The sequence below is a fragment of the Dunckerocampus dactyliophorus genome, chromosome 20, assembly GCF_027744805.1.
Source record: "Dunckerocampus dactyliophorus isolate RoL2022-P2 chromosome 20, RoL_Ddac_1.1, whole genome shotgun sequence".
In the NCBI taxonomy this organism is placed as follows: domain Eukaryota; kingdom Metazoa; phylum Chordata; class Actinopteri; order Syngnathiformes; family Syngnathidae; genus Dunckerocampus; species Dunckerocampus dactyliophorus.
Window position 1 is genome coordinate 16,262,166 of NC_072838.1, and position 17,343 is coordinate 16,279,508.

A 17,343-nucleotide genomic window follows, 5' to 3' on the forward strand; every position below is an offset into this window, starting at 1 on the left:
TAAAAAACACCAAAAAGGGCAGTCGGACATTGGCTGTCGATGTTCCAGGGCAGATTGTTGCCTGAAGGCAAGCACATGATGAGAAGCAAAACAAGTCCATCAAGGCCAAACGCATGTTAGTTGCACTCCTGGTGGCAAACATGAACGTTCTTCATACATCCATCTCTCCAACACTTCCCCCCCCTCTCGCCTGACTTTGTCCCCCTCACTCTATCCCATAATATGACATTTTATTTGATTTTTTTCCGCCTCTCGTAATTCATCTTGGGTACCTCTGGGGAAGTGGCACAGAATCCCGTTTTAAAGTTGCACAAAGCATCCATTTGTCATGTGTGTTTATCTAGAAGCAGTTATGCTATGTAAAGCGTTGCAGGCTAAATAATGAGACGGTACTTGGGGAATTACGGCGAGTAGCGATGGAGCGATAAATGAGAGGGAGGGAGGGAACCGGCCCACTCACTCGGCCCACGCACTCACGCCGTTGAAATGGAGCGAAGAAGCCTGCGGGGACGTCCCATCGACTCCTGAGCAAGGTGAGGAAGGAGAGCGAAAAGCCTTTAAATAAACAACAAGCTGGTCGACACGAGAGGCTCTTTCAATGAGGTGAGCAAACACGGACGGCCATGACGGTGGGGGTGTCCAAACTTTATCCACGAGAGAAGAATGCGGGGCCATTTTGATATTCTGCACTTTATAAGCCAACCCGTGAAGAATGAAGTTATGAATGAGTGATAACTTCTAACGTGTTTTGCTCCATTTTTTCTATGAAGTGACTTTATTACTCTTATATTTTCACTTTATTCTTGTAATATTATACCTTTTTCCTCCAAAACTAATTTTCCAAAAATTACATCTTTTTCTGTAATATTCCAACTTGAAGCTTCTAAGGTTTTTTTTCCCCTCACAATATTACAATTTTATTCTTGGAAATTATGATTTTTTTCCTCATAAAATGACAAATTTCTTCTTTTTAAAGCTTTTGTTATGAAAATATGGGTTGTTATTGCACTTATAAAATGTCTCGTGTCCATTATTTGATTTGATTTTGCTAATATTAGCACTCATTCATGTCGCACTGACTCGCTATGAGTATCTCTGGAGACTAGAGGCCCCTTGTCTCCAAAACAAGTCCTCCACATGCGTATTACCTGATTCAAATAAGCTAGGGTGTCTAGGCATGTGAGTCTGCCCCCCACAGGAGGACACCACCCCTCCCCTCGCGTATGTGCTTCCCAATATGACGTAACGTTGTAGCATATACAGTCAGCCGTGTGCTCTGCAAGCTGTCTGCTCAGGTTGTACTGATTTGTCTCCTTGCGTGTAAAATTCCCTCAAAAGTACCTCTCATGATTCTCAAAGAACTTGTCTCGTCTCTCATCTATTTGGAAGCCAGCAGCGGATTTTCCCTCGACAGCTTTCTTTCTTGGTTGTATTAGAATGTGTCGAGGCGAGCGTCGACGCCAAGCTAGCAGGAGGGAGACATTTTCATGGGCGTCTCAATCACTATTGCAACAGTAACTTGCTTTTTAAAGCTGTTGGATATTTCATGCGAGCCCCCTTCTGAGGCGGGAACCAGCTGGTTTGGTAATAATCATGTTAGCGTGATGACCCGAGTATAAGACGCTATGTTTTTTCCTATTGAAACGTTTCCCAACAAGACAGGTTGTCTTATATTCGGATTCGCTGCAAACGCTATGCTTTGTTTACCGCAATCTACCAGTTGTTATTTCACTGGTATTCAAATGCTGTTTTTTTTCTTTTAGAAGTTGACTTTGTCCAAAAGCGTGTCTTGGAAGAGAGGGGTTAAAAAAAATAAAAATAAAAATAAAAATAATAATAATTTGCTGGACTTTGTCAGGGCTGCACGGTGGTCTAGTGGTTAGCATGTTGGCCACACAGTCTGGAGATCGGGAAGACCTGGGTTGGAATCTCCGTTGGGCATCTCTGTGTGGAGTCCATGCATGCATTCTTAAAAGGCAGTGCTGCTAACAGTCGGAAATTAAAAATGTGCCTTTTTTTTTTTTTTTAAATCCGATCCATCGATTAATCCAAAAAATAATCAACCGCTATTAAAATAAGGGGTAGTCGCAGCCGTAGATGGCGGATCTACAGGACTGAAGCGGCGTGTGCAGATGACAATGCGAGCCTCCTGAGATGTAACTTAACCGCCCGTACGCCTTACTATGGTAGCGTTTTACGTCGGTTCCTTGTCACCAAAAGGCTGTCTCAAGGTGAAGGCTGTCCATATTTGCTCATCTCTGAAGTGTGGACGGAACACAGAGCGTCCACTGGATGAAGGGACGGTACAGCACACACACATTAAGTGTGTAATTAAAAGGGAGGGGGTTAATGCGGATGAAACCCCCGGTGGAAGCGCTTAATCAGCTGGCGGTGTCATAGATAGCAGGTCCTGGATGGGAATATGTTGGCGAGAACTCCCAATAAAGTCTATTTTCAGATTATGGGGTCCAGGTAAGACCCTCAGTAGGTTATGAGGGGTCCATCTATGCCGTCCACATCCATCACGAGCTCTTAACCCAAAGGAGACGTCGTCTGAATGCAAATACTCTCCACCTACGTTCCATCCACTGGGAAATTACCTTCTCATCACCCACCATAAAAACGGCCGCCCTGCCTGTAAAAGATCCGCTCACCTGGCTTGTGACCTTTCATATTATTTGGGAAATGGGCCTCGTCACGCCGCACGGCCCGGAAAAACCACACCGCCGCCGCCGCCGCCGCAGTCTCTGGGGGATGATTTGTTGTTTTTTTACGGAAGCCTCCCGTGAGGCACGGCGCCGCCTCTTTTGGCAGTTAGTTATCACTGACCACCCGCTTCTCTTGCGCTCCGTCATATCTTGTTCTGCTTTCATTCTCTTCAGGAGCCGTGACAGGACTTAACAAGAGTGTTTTTCCACAAGTGGGAAGTGTCCTGGCGGCTTAGCGATGATGACACGGCAGCACTTTTCCTCTCGGCCGCGTGCAGACAAGGGCAATTTCCAAGTATTGCATGAGGCGTGCTGTAATTAGGTATTCCGGTATAATTGAGATTCATTGAAGAAGTAATTATAGGAAGGCCCGAGACCCTTTTGGCGGGCGCTGTCACCTTAATGAGAACATTTGAAGGAAATTGAAATCCGTCTCGAATGCACTGTGCATCCGCAACGGCTAAAAGCAGCAGCAGCACCCTCCTGGGAACAAACGCATCTCTCTTATGTTGATCCAAGGGTCATTTCTTCAAGCCAAACTGTGAAACCAAACTTCACTGGAGATACAATACGTCAATATTGTGACTCTGCAAACATAAGTAGAATGGCACTCAACACCTAGCATGTACTCACTCGCCTGCAGACGCATTTGGTCGTCCTGTCAAAAGATGCTGTATATACTTGTATTATTCACACAGAGACATCTTTAACTAACTAACTACCTGGGCAGTTAAATGGCCAACTAACTAATAACTAACTAAATAGGGAAGTAGCTCAAATAACTAGATAGCTACATATCTAACTGGCTAAATGGTAGAAGCAGCCAATCAATCCGCTTTAGATGAACAGCCAACCCAATAATTGGCAAGATAAACAGCCAACTAACTACCATAACAGGTTAGCTAAATAGCTAGAAGAAAACTAAATGGATAGCCACATGTCTGTTTAACTCATTGGCTAAATGAATGGCTAACAAAATAATAGGCTAGCTAAAGGGCTGGAATCAAACTAACTGAGTAGCTACACAGCTAACTCACTAAAAATGGCTAAATAGCTAGATAATTAACTGGACAGCGAAATACCTATTAGCTTACCAACTAATATGTTTGCTAAGTAGCTAGAGGCAGACTAACTGGGTAGCTACATAGCCAACTAGCTAATGGGCTAGATGAATAGCTAGCTAAATAACCAATAGGCTAGCTAAATAGTGACGCAGCACACTAACTGGGTAGTTACATAGCAAACTAAGCAACTGGCTACATACATAGCTGACTAACCAATCGAATAGATAAATAGCTAACCACTCAGCTCTCTGACTAACTGGCAAGAAAAAAACTTCTAATTAACTGTCAAAAAAACATAAGTAGCAAACTAAGTAACTAACTGGCTGGATAAATAGTTAAGCAAAAAAACGTAATAGGTTAGCTAAAGAGCAAAAAGCAAACTAACGGGATCGTTAGACAGCTAACTAATTGACAAGATAAATGGCTAACTAACTGCCAAAATAAGCAGCATACAAATAGGCTAGCTAAACAGGTTTCGTGCTCCAGTGCAGAAATGAAGGTTTATTAGCATAAAATGCAAAGACGTTGCCCAGACAAAAGACAGACTTTGTTTACTTCCGTGGAACCAAACAGTCGAAGATTACCCCTTTCATGTTTGGGCTCGCACTTTTTTGCGCAGGTCAGCAGTTTTCGGTCTTATTTGGCGCTGTACCACAAGTGTACAAAGCCACAGTCCTGCTGAGGGCGTGGTTTCATCTCGACAGCTTTTAATTGGAAAAGAAATTCCAATGCACGCGAGACCTTTTTTTCCCCGATTACAACCATGCAACTTGCAAACTTTGAAAAACCCGAAAAAAGATAGTTGCCCAATTATACACACACAAAAAAGAGACCTTCAAAAAGGGAATGCGGATAAAAGGAAGCGCATCCTTTTTTCATTAGAATTAGTTACACATGAGTTTATGGAGTGCCATTTGAAAATGCCACAATATTCCCATGAATGCAACATGATTTATGAGAACACAGCAGATACGGAGCATCTTAATGGAACACATAATACCGTACGCGTCACATGGCCTCATATATTCATATTCTGAACGGCCTGGTGGGAAAATTATTTACGCAAACCACACGAGGCCAGAATGGAAAACATCGCTCTCTTTTATCACACACACACACACACACACACACACACACACACACAACGGTACGGCAAGTTTCACACCAACAGCTGAGCAACAATTTCAAAGCGCATGCAGAGGTAGATAAAGCTGATGCTCGTGATGATGATCATTTTTAAGAAGCTACATAAGGAGGTTGGCTGTTATGCATGCATACCAGATTGCCTTTTCCCCACTGTCAGGAGAACCAGAGGATAGAGCGGAGGGAGCCACCTGCTGTGGCCCAGCAAGGTGCACTATATTCGGACACACGCTCCGAGCAGCCGGCGTGCCGCCACGGATGTCAGGAGAATCGAAGGATAGAGCGAGAGGAGCCACGTGGAGCGGCCCAGCAAGGTGTACCGTATTCGGGCACACGCTCCGAGCAGCCGGCCTGACGCCACGGAGGTCTCTGGCAAACCTTCCGCACTTCTCAAACGCTGCGCCGCTGGCGTTTTTCCGCCGGCTGACGAGGTTCTTTGTGTGCTCGGCGGGTTTTTCCTCCCCTCGTCGCGGAGCGTTTGGTACAGCTGGCAAGCGGAATGTCTTCGTTGCAAAGTGAATGTTTGTCTACCAGTGAGCTCAGGGGAAGTTACCGCAGGCCGTTAACGTCACGGGCAAGGAGCGCTTGATTTGCTCACCCGCACAGTGCGGGTAACCTCGCCTCATTGGAGCATCTCAGTTATCGGAGATATTTTTAACGTTATCGGATTTGGCGGCAATTCCCTCATATCGGCCCGATAATTGTCATGCGTCCAGTCTTTTTTTAGTACAAGGACTTTTCCAAAACTTGTAAAAGTAGCCTTGGAGTTGGCCAGACTTAAGCACGTTTCTGTAATTTGGCCCGTTTGCGACAAAAGACATTACCGACACACAAACAGGCGAGATTAAAAGCCAAGGAGAAAAATAATCAGGTTGCACACTGTGGAATACAATACAGAAGAGCGGCTATTCAATTTAAAAAGCCCAGAAAAAGGTCACGTCGCTCTTTCCAATCAGTCGTGAATCTGTACAGCAGTCATTGAAGAGGTTGTGCGCTACAGTGAACACCAGACAGCAAATGTGGTTTTTTTATGCAAAGCCGCAGGAGGCTGAACAAGAGGCACGGCGAGCTGCAGGTGGACGACCGGAATGTAATCAGCCAGCAAATGCGATGCTGGGCCTGACTTTTTTGTCTCAGTGCGGCGGTCCACACGAATAAGCCGGCCCGTGTCTACATTAGCACGGATCACAAGTCTCCCGGGTATCATCGCCGCCAAAAATACACCATTCGGAACAAAAAGCCGAAAAGTTGCTTCCACTTTTCATCTTCGGCCCGATCTCACTTTACGCTGTGATGAAGTATCTCACAAGGTCGGCCTATTTAGTGCGAGCGTCCTCCTCAAGCATCCGTCTGGCTGCATCTGCACACGCCCACAGCGCACAGGACACTTCATTAGGTACACCTACGCCATCAGCTCAACACTTCCAACACACGAGCCATGGGATAAATACTTGCTGCATATAAGATATATTTATTCATTTTATCAGTGACAAAGCGTATTATTATTATTATTATTATCATTATCAATATTATGAACGGTTCTCCTCATATTACTTTTTGGCTGTTTTTTTTTTATGTTTAGAAATATTTCAATCTTCTACTTGTACATTTTTTCTCATACTAATGTTTCTCCTAATATTTTGACTTTATTATCATAACATGATAGAATTCACCCAACCTAATTTTCCTAAAATTTCAACTGAATTCTTTGTTTGGTTTGTTTCTTATATTACACCTTTTTTTCCCGTAATATTTCAACTTTATGCTATTTTTTTTCTGTTCATATAATGAATTTACTCCCTTAATATTTTGTCTTTATTCTTGTAAAATTACTGCTTTTTTTCATTTTTGCAAGTTGTTTTTTTTTCTTAATGTTATTGCTTAATCGTATTTTTAGAACGTGCCGAGGGACAATAAAGAAGCAGTCGCGGGCCGTAAATGGCCCCCGGCCGCACATTGGACACCCCTGTATTATTCACAGTCACAAAGGGGGCACTTATTTCAAGCTTTTTTTTTTTTTAAATCACATCTTAAAAGCTAAAATCATATTTTTTTTTAAATAGCAAGAATTGTACTTAATATGATAAAAATTGCAGTCTTGGTTCCAGACCCAAACGTGATAAGCGAATTTCCGAGTAGGAGTCCTCCTTTACAAATTAAATATTTTTGTAGGCGGAGCACAGAAAACCTTTAAAATGTGAGTTTAACATTATTAGAGCACTCTAGACATGAGATAACACCCCTACAACAACCTTTAATAACCTCGTATTACCCAATACTTTTTGCACTTCCTGTCTGGACAGTCCGTTCTGCAGTGGCTCATGTTTCATCAATGTCACAACACTGACACCTAGTGACCAGTGTAGAATACTACATATCCTCACAACGTCTTTGAATGCGTCTTCCGAATGCCTTATATTAGTATTTTAGTTCATTTAGCCATTTTTATGCTTGAAATTGCATACAATTAGCTTAAATAAGCATCTTTTTGACCAACAACAGGCCATTTTCAACCACAAGACACAATGATTTATTAATTTGTATGTGTACTCTATTTTTACAAACAACTAAATCGAAAAGAATCATTTAAAAAAAATTAACATTTTAAACATTTCATGAAAATCCCAAAATTTTAAAATGATTTTTTTCCCTCTAATTTATCTTCAAATGTCGATGCTACAAATTGCACAGACATAAAAAAATAGTATAAAAAATCGAATTAATTTCAAATTTTATCACATTATTTTTTAATTTTAGAATTTCCTTGATAATTTTATTATGTGTTCAAAATGTAACAAGTGAATTAAAAGTCAGCCACCAACCTGACACATCGATGGAGATCACATCTTGTTGCTAGGCAGACATGGCAGGGCTCAATCGTAACTGCCCCATAGACCAATGACAACGTTGGGCTGACGTCGCCGTGCTCCCGGAAAAAGAGCGAGCGACACATTTGGCTGCTCTGCATTAAATGTAAACACACGACATCAAAAGAGCCCACCTGCCCTTAATGCAGAGTCGCCACTCGTTTAAAGAAGCTGTCAGCAGGTGTTCCAACCCAGTTGACTCCGTGTGCCCAATTACCAAAGACGTGTCAAAGACCTGACGGGGCGGAGGTGGCGGAAGGCAGGAAACGACGCTTGTGGGAAGGCGAGGCCTCTGCGGCGCTCGCATGCTCTCAAGATGTTCCACATCTCCCCCCTCTAATTGGCAGATGGCCTTAGATGCGAGATGATTTAATGGCCTGCCTGCACGTGCGTGTGTGTTTGTGTGTGTGTGTGTGTGTTGTTGCCGCTTGAGCCAGCCATTAGCAGGGACATCTGTAACAAGTTGGCCAGGCGCACCGCTGAGAGCGACGCTATGCAGCGGGCACGCTGGTGACACACCTGGGCGGTAATCAAAGCACTTTGGATAATGGAGATGTTCGCTTTTCAAAAAGCAAGGAGCTAAAATAAACTGTTGACTTGCGAGAGGCCAGCAAGGGATGAAGATGAATCAGATCATCACATCCGCCGTGTGACAAACCCGTTTTCAGACATGTTAAGCAGAGCGTTATCATAAAAAGCCATTTTCATGACTTTGGCGCTCACAGCTTGGCGTCCAAGTGATCTCATTTCTTGCAGCTGTGCAGCGGCCATCTGCGCCGTGTGCTGCAGGCTCACACATTAAGTCCCCGACTCGCTGTTTGGCCCTGAAGGCCTCTCTCTCGCTCTCTCTCGCTGGCCTTGACTCCCAGCCTCCTCTTGAGTTTGTATCCATAAACAGAGCCAGGTGAGAAAAGGAACTGCATCGTTAAACATGTGAGGACTTTAGCCGGACCACCCGAAGGCCTTTCAAATCTTGACGGCCATGTCTATTCCTGACTTAACCTCCCAGGATTTGTCTGCTTCCTGCAAACTGGGTCACTTTTTGCATTTTTCCATTGCGGAAACCTTTTTTCTCACACTTCTTTTTATCACCTTGCCATGTAAACGTCCATTTACAGTCACAAAATTGTGCGAACATTGTAATGAATGACGGCGCCGGCCAACAATAACCACTTTTTGACACTGCGGTGGGAAAGACTAATTAAAATCCAAAGATAAGATGACACACAGACACCCAATTTAACGCAACTTTGCAAGGAAGAGCTGCTAATTTACTCTCACGCTCACTCCCATGATACTTTGAGTCCTGAATGTAAAACTAATCTTCGCCCCGGTCACACATCCATCTTGCTAAATACACCTGGAAGTTCAGTATTTCCATACGATAGCACATAACGTAACATAACATAACACTTTAATGACAAGGGGGATTCTAGTCACTCGTGTCTCATTTTTGACCATCTTTCATTGGCGCACGAGCGTAAAAAGAAGCTCGACGCTTGGACAGCAAAACACTGCATCCGACAACGCGCAAGCTGGACTTGACTCGCTTTGAATGCGAGTCAAGTCCATTTCCTGTGCACACTGTTTTGGAGGGGGCGCCTATTAGAACGGAAAGTGTCAGAAAAAGCCAAAGAATAAGCAAAGTGCGCACACAGTTAATCTGATGATGCTAGCTGACGTTTTTAGCACCATTTTTTACATCTTTATCTATCTTACGAGTGTCCAAAGAAGTAACCCATGCAACAATAAACAGTTTGAACTCGAGTTTGTCTATTCTTCTTCTCTTCTCACCACTTGTTGAGACGGGTATTTTTCTGGGAGGGGAGTAGCGTCACATAAAGCCAAAGAAAAAGCTAAATGTACCCATTTTAATCCTCGATGGTGCAATATGCTGATGTCGTAACTGTTTTACAAGTGTAAAAGGAAGTTAAGCACTGTAATTGCAATATGTAAAAATGATTAAGCCGTCCGAACTTCAGTGACAAAGGCATCGCGTCACCGTGGGCCTCATGCAAGTCTTTTTTTTCCAAGTGCAAAAAGAAGTTAGCCACTGTAAAGTGTAACTTCCGCCGTGTATTCTCCTTCTCTTCTTACGTTCTCCTTCTCTTGCTACCACTTGTTGAGGCTGGTACTTAAAAGTCGAAGAAAAAGCATTTTCCTCTTTCGGTGCTCGAGGGTGTGACATGCTGATGTCTTATGTGTGCAAGTTTCCACGTAGTTCACCACTTTAATATTGATGTCGGAAGAAGACATACTCAAGTCACGCCTCACACGTCAGTTGTTTTAAACGCTCTTCACTGTCATTCAAGTGTACAGAGAAGTTAGCCGCATACGTCACTGGAGACAACTGCTTTGAATTGGAGTGAGTAAGTGTTAGCACAAAAAGCCCAAGAATAAGCACACGGAGGTTGTCCTGGGACGCTTCCTCATGCGATACGCTGACGTCTTAACTGTACAGGAAATGATTTGAGCACTGCTTGCTGTCTTACAGGTGTAAAAAGAAGTACAGTTGGCCCTCGGTCATAGTGGTTAATTGCTTCCATAAATTGATTATTTTTGTAGTTACAGCACATAAAACCTGTTTATGATTTTCGAAATTTGGTTTTTAAGATTATTAGAGTCCTGTAGACGTGAAATAGCATGCCTATATTCCCCTTTACACTGCTATTATTCATTGTTTACGCGACATTGCAACTCTTATGCTGAAAGGACTCAAGACGGCTGCCATCTCGTGAGCTAACCAGTTAGCCTCGAATTTATTTCTTCTAAACTTAAGAGGCCAAAACCGTACCGCTTCCACACGGGATCGGAGGAGAACCTATTTTTTTACTCTATGATGTCGGACATGCAATGGCTGATTTCATGACTTTATGCAACATTAAGGTAATGTAATGTAAGGTAATGTGTCAATGTTTTGTGTCATTACTGCGGCCTAGTGACCAGAATTCTACACTTCTATATGTTTTGACTAACAATCGACCGTAGTCTACCACAAAACAGCAATCATTCATTCATTCATTTCTGGGGGGAAAAAAACGTGATGTAGTGAGGGAGCAATAATCGAACCTTGATATTGTGTGGGACAACTGCATATGTACAAGTATAAGTAAAAAAAAAAAAAAAAAAACATACTAAATTTGCCAAATTTACATTTTTTGAAACATTCTTCAATGCCATTCAAGCGTAAAAAGAAGTTAACAAGCTGACAAAATGTGCATAGATCACTGGAGTTTGCTGACTTACTTTTAGTTTCAGTCTCCGTATGTTGCTACAAGTGTCACCGCAGGAAGCCAAAGAAAAAGCTAATTGTAGGCATTTCAATCTTTTGATGCTTGCCGATGCCACATATTGACATCTTGTCATTAGGTGGTGCAAAAACACAAAAAGCCAAAGGAAAAGCATCAAGTTTTGCCTTTGATGCTCGCTGAACTGAGGTCTCAAGTGCAAAAATTGTGCTCAAATTCCAAACTGTGTCCCCTTAAAGGCGTTTGTTCAAGGTTCCAGGGTTTCAGGTTGTTTCTTGGACATGACTTAATACTACAAGCATCCATTCAAGCCCTAATACTAATCATCTGCTGCATTTGTACTCCCAGCTGAGTGGCGGGGACGTGCGTGGATATGACCGGCAGCAGATGGAGCGTCTGGTAATGAGAAGCAGGAAATTAAAAGAAGGGGGAACTGAGAGGGACAGGCCGTCTGGGTGAGACACAGCGAGAAAAAAAGAGGAAAATAAGCAAGTATGAGATGGATGGAGGCGATAGGAGGCGAATACAAATGGACATCAGGAGGAGGAGGATAGACGGGGAAGGAGGCGGGGTAAGGTTGCATGAGGAGAGGAGATAAAAGAATGTGAGAACCATGCATTTGCTAATGAGGAAACGGAGGCGGCCCGAGTCTACATCGATCTGCGCCCCACAGCAAGTTGAGACGTGAGAGGCTGGGGGAGGCTTACCTGAGGAGCGTGTATAGGTGTGTGTCCAGCATACGTACAAGCATTGCACAAAAGCGGGATAAATGACAAGATGGCAGCTGGTAGGGACACCGTTGCACCTTTAATGGTTTGTCTCTGCTAATATAATTACGTTTTTATTTAAATTACATATATTTATATATATTTGGTGTTCCTAAGTGCCACTAAAATGAGCCTGCGTACCACCAGCAGTGCTTCAACCACAGTTTGAGCATCAATGTGGCAGAATGTGCGTCACAGTAGCAGCAGGATGTGAGCACACCCTTTTCAGTGCGACGATGAGCACCAAAAACACCAAAAGAAAGGCTGAACTAGAAGAAAATGACCAGCAAGAGCACAGACCTAAATCCACATTGCAAATGTATGGGGCGATGCACAAGACACGCCCACTGTGATCACACAGATTTGGAGCACTTCTGCGAGGGAGAGTGGGCCAAGCCATTTGGGGTTTTTTTGTTTTTTAAATCCCTTAGATATTTATTTTCTTTTTCAACTTTATAACATCGGGTAGAATTCATACGTTTTTTTCTTACTGATGTATCATTATCTCATGTTTTTATACCACAAAAGCCTGCTATCTGATGACGGTGAATGGACCTTCTTAGGATCCCAAGCCACCCAATGTTGCTTTGTTGTGTACCATTGAACTGTATCGTTTTGGAACATCTTATCTTACATTTTATGGCCACAGACAAGAACACAATGACTTCACCAAAACAAAATTACAGTTTTCTGAAGTCCAGACTGAAATCCCAATTCAACATTTTTGCGGTGCCCTGAAGGGGGCCATGCACAAGAGACGCCCCTTGCAATCTGACGGATTTGCAGCGCGTCTGCAAGAAAGACTCTTAGTTTTCGTACAGGCTATAATTGAACTTATACAAGTTTTGCAAACGTGCATTTTGTTCAACAGTAAACAGCAAACAGTGATGTTATCACAGTCAATGGTCTGTCTCCATTACAGTTTTGCATTATCAAGGAGATGACATCAAATCAGTGCATCTTATTTGTGCAGGGAACAAAAGGCGCAAAGCTGGCATGGAGGTGGATGGAGGACCACTATCACAAAGAGCGCCCCCCCACACACATTCACTGAAATAAAGGAGGGGGTCTGCACTTACAGTATGTTGGAGCTGTTCCAGTACACCGCATGCCGGTTGCTGCCTGTGGACAGGTGCAAGTTGGACAGCACCAGCGTCAGGATGCTGAGAGAAAACGTAGCGAGAGCCTTCGTCATCATCGTCATCATAATAATAGTAATAATCCACCAGGCGGATACTTCACTCGGGTATTTCACAACATCCCCGCTGCTGAAAATGTGTTTAGAGTTCTTTTCTCGAGGGAGTTACGTGTTCTTCCAGGGCACTCCCATGGCGACGAAGCTCGAGCTTCACTTTGTGGAGGCAGACACACGTGCACTAATTCGGACGTTTCTTCTTCTTCTTCCTGGAAGCACTGATACTGCTGTTACTGATGCTGACTACCTGCAGCGTCTCCCTCCCCTCCATTCAGCAGCACTGGCTGAGAGCGTGCGCAGCAGAGGGGGCAGGACCACGCCCACCATCCCCTGGTAACCACGCCCACCCATCGCTATCAAGTAAATTCGCAGTGCACTCAATTAGGTGCACTTGCACATCTACAATGGCATTTAGCTATTAGACCTCATTTTTATAGATAAACACCTCCACATCAGGTTTTACAATGTCATTTTTTAAAAATGTAACTCTCTGCTTTTATAGACAATAATACATATGGTAGTATTATTAGTAGTAGTATTGTTACATTTTTGTTTAATAGGTAATTATCTTTCATTTTTATTTATTCATCATAGTCCTCAATATGAGGTTTGAAAAGGCTTTAATAAATTAGTAGTAGGAAGAGTATTTTTTTATTTTTGAATTATTAAATATTATAGTATAAATATTTTAAACTGAAATTTATATTTACCAGTCCTTTATTAGTCCTGAATTTAATCATTTATGAGGTTGTATCATGTGATTATTTTCTGTTTTGTCAGATATTATATTATATTTTAGATTTATACGTAATTGCATTTATATGTAATGTTATTGGATATTTTTGTTATTTATCATCGTCCAGAATTTAACATTAGCTTTTTATGAGCTTTTACACGATAATTATTTTCTGGTTTTGTATTATTTAGTTTTTCATATTGTTTTATAATATCAATCAATCATCAATTTATTATTTTATATGTTATCTATATAAACTGTATTAATATTGTTATCCATTTATCATGGTCCTGTATTTTTATTTTTTTCTTTCCAGGTTTTACAAGATTATTTTCTGGTTTAATTGACAATATCTGACACACTATGGTGCTATTATTATTATTATTATTATTATTAATCGTAGTATTGTTTTATTTTAGTTATTGTAAATGTAAACAAAATCCTATTCCTCATATGAGTTATATCATTACGATGTTGTGGCCAGTGAGTGCGTAATGATGAGAACATTAACAGTAAAATGCCTGTGATGAGGGTTAATGGACAGCGCAGACCTGTTTGGCGCTGTTTAATTGAAACACTAATTAAAATGTGAGAGATTTGACATGGATGTGACAATTTATCATGCAGTAGTGGCAGCACGTGACAAGACAGCGTGTTAAAAATACAGCATCTAACAAAACAGTTTCAGCTGACAATTCCACTGTTGAATGATGCACCACAGACAGGCGCGCGTGGAGCGTCCCAGTCGGTTGCCATGGCGCCGCTCGCCACCTTAGCGCGGGACGGGGACGGAGCCGGTAGACGTCTTTATTAGTCCGCTCCTTGCCTTAATTTCATTTAACGACAGGCAGGAGACGCTGATGAGTGAAGTGAAGTCGATTAATGGCGCATGCTGGCGGAAATGAGGAAATATAATGAGTTCTGTTGTTGTAGTGTATTTCTGGTCACGTGACCAAATTAGCATTTGTTGTCCCCCCCACCTCCCACCCACACACTCCCGCCGTTCCCTTCATGTATTGTGCTTTTTACTATGGGATGCCACCTGTCAGTGTAGCCGTGATGTACCACACGGGTCCCTGGCTCAGTCTGGGTGCACATTAATGATTCAACAGCAGCTCTCTGTGTGTGCTTTCTATTGTCTGCTGCTCCACTTTATTACTAGCAGGCGAGCGCCTCGGATCGACGCCGCCTTTATCGGAGCGAGGGTCAGCGCACTCGGGTCAGATGTTTGTATATGTGTTTGTATAAGGCTCCTGTCGCTGCGGTAACTCAAGAACTGCATTGTTGAGAGGCATGAAACTTTACAGGTGTGCAGTGGAGATAAAAACGAAGAAGAGGGAAGGCAGGGTAGCGATGTAGCAAACCGGGCGTCCATATGGGGATTCGGGTAAAATTCATACAAAAAAATGTTTTTCCGTGGCGCCCCCTATGGGTTGTGGTCAAAGTGCTTTGAAAGATAATACAGATAGTGTATCCTCACAGTTGTATAACCATTAGACGAATGGTGACATTTGGCTTAATGGCAGCCATGTTTTTCAACCAACCTTGCTCAAATTTTTTGCCAAATATTCTCAAATGCTTGTCAGTACCGAATTTTGGAGTGATTCACCTAAACACCCGAAAGTTGTAGTGGACGTTTTGTAGAGCTGTGCGAGAAGTTTCACGTCAATCCGACCTGTGGGGCTTAATAAGAGTGCCACCATGTGATGTATTTGTCGGAAAAATAGTAGCATGGGCAACACAGGACAGGCTTGACATTTGAATATAGGGTGAATCTAAATATTCCATTTTCTTTACTCTTCTGCCATAACAGATGCTAACGTTTTAACAATTACTGCTACATTCATTAGAGTTAGCATGACTAGTCAGACATTTTCTCCAGAAGCCATCTGTTCAGGTTGCACTGATTTGTCTCCTTGCATGCATGTTTTACTCAATTGTACCTCTCATGATTCTCAAAGAACTTGTCTCGTCTCTCATCTATTTTGCAGCCAACAGCAGATTTTCCCTTGACAAACCCTGAGGCCATCAAGACAAGAACCGACCACCGTTACTTGCGGTTAATAAATATTGTAAAATGCTCCAAATAATGCCCCCATTCAATTAATCAGAGTCTCTTATAGTCTCTAGAGCAGGGGTCACCAACGTTTTTCCTTGTGAGAGCTACTTTTACAAAATGAAAATGGCCAAGAGCTACTCATTTTTGTAACATTTATTTTCAGAGCTTATTTTAAGCCCAAACAAAGCGAATATGCTTGTTTTACCAGAACATGAACAAAATGCTGGTGTCCACAACTCACATGTTGTATTTCAGAATGCATTTCTTTCTACTGTTCTTTCATTATTAACTGAACACCTGAATGAAAAGCAGACTTGCGGGCACCTCATGTGGTCGTGGGGGGCTACCTGGTGCCCGCGGGCACCACGTTGGTGACCCCTGCGCTAGAGTGTGTGGTCTACAAAAGCAAATAACCACCAGAGTCTCCAATACGGTCAAAAAGATACACATGAACAGCTGTGGCTGGAGGCAACCCCCTCAGGTGTTTTTTTTTGTATTAACTCCACAAGATGGCAGCAGCATCTAGTAGCTTTATCTACCTCTGCATGCGCTTTAAAACGCCTCCACTTTAGCTGTTGGTGTGAAAGTCACACGTGTTACACTTGTTGCATTGTTCTTGACATTGAACTCATGAGCCGTTTGCGGCTATTACAACATTACAACATCTGGTTCTGTTGCTGCTGTGTTGTGCAATAGGCTGTTACGTATATACATGTATAATGACTTTTCAAGCAGCCTCCCTCCAATTATGGCTTGCTTCCAGTTAACGGCCCTTTCTCTTTGAAGTAAATTAATTACAGAATTTACGGTAAGTCATGTGTTATATTTATATATGTTGTTGATATTTTCTCCGGGTACTCCGGTTTCCTCCCACATTAAAAAGAAAACATGAATGTTAGGTCAATTGGAGACTCTAAATTGTCCATAGGTGTGAATGTGAGTGTGAATGGTTGATTGTCTATATGTGTCCTGCCATTGGCTGGCGACCATTCCAGGGTGCACCCCGCCTCTCGCCCGAAGTCAGCTGGGATAGGCTCCAGCATACTCCCACGACCCTAATTAGGATAAGCGGCATAGAAAATGGATGGATGGACGTTGTTGACAGAGTATTGCTGTAATAGTGTATCGCAAGGTGTTGGAGTGAGGGAGAAAATAAGAAATTTCAACCCTAATCGTGCAAAGTAATTCATGGTTTAAGGTTAACAAATTGAGATTTGCATTATTATCATTATTATTATTGGTAGATGGAAAAAAGTGCATGTGTATTTATAGATGTGTATGTGCGTGTGCGTGTGTTTAACGGTGAAATAGAAATGGAGGCAATTTGGAGACTTTAATTAACTTGTTTAATTCTGCCGATGGTGCTGGTGCTGGTACTGGTTTTACAAATCCATCAAGCCCAGAGGCGGCCAGTTTATTAATAATTTCTCAGTTAATTCCAAGTATTAAAAATTGGTTTGATTAACGCTGCCAATTTCATATCTCGTAATAGTGTTTCTTACTTAGGGAGGGCGGTGGGGTATCGATCACAAGCACGGATGTGGAGAAGCAGCAGT

The 17,343-nt window shown here is 42.5% G+C and overlaps 1 protein-coding gene across 1 annotated transcript in view; it reads right to left on the minus strand.

Moving 5' to 3' along the window:
* efna3a (ephrin-A3a) overlaps positions 1 to 13,257 on the minus strand; it is a 65,375-nt gene extending 52,118 nt beyond the window's left edge. The window contains exon 1 of the mRNA XM_054763841.1: positions 12,877 to 13,257. Within this exon, the coding sequence (XP_054619816.1) occupies positions 12,877 to 13,004 (128 nt within the window). The 5' untranslated portion in view covers positions 13,005 to 13,257. The remainder of the gene's footprint in view (positions 1 to 12,876) is intronic.
* Positions 13,258 to 17,343: the final 4,086 nt, after the last annotated feature.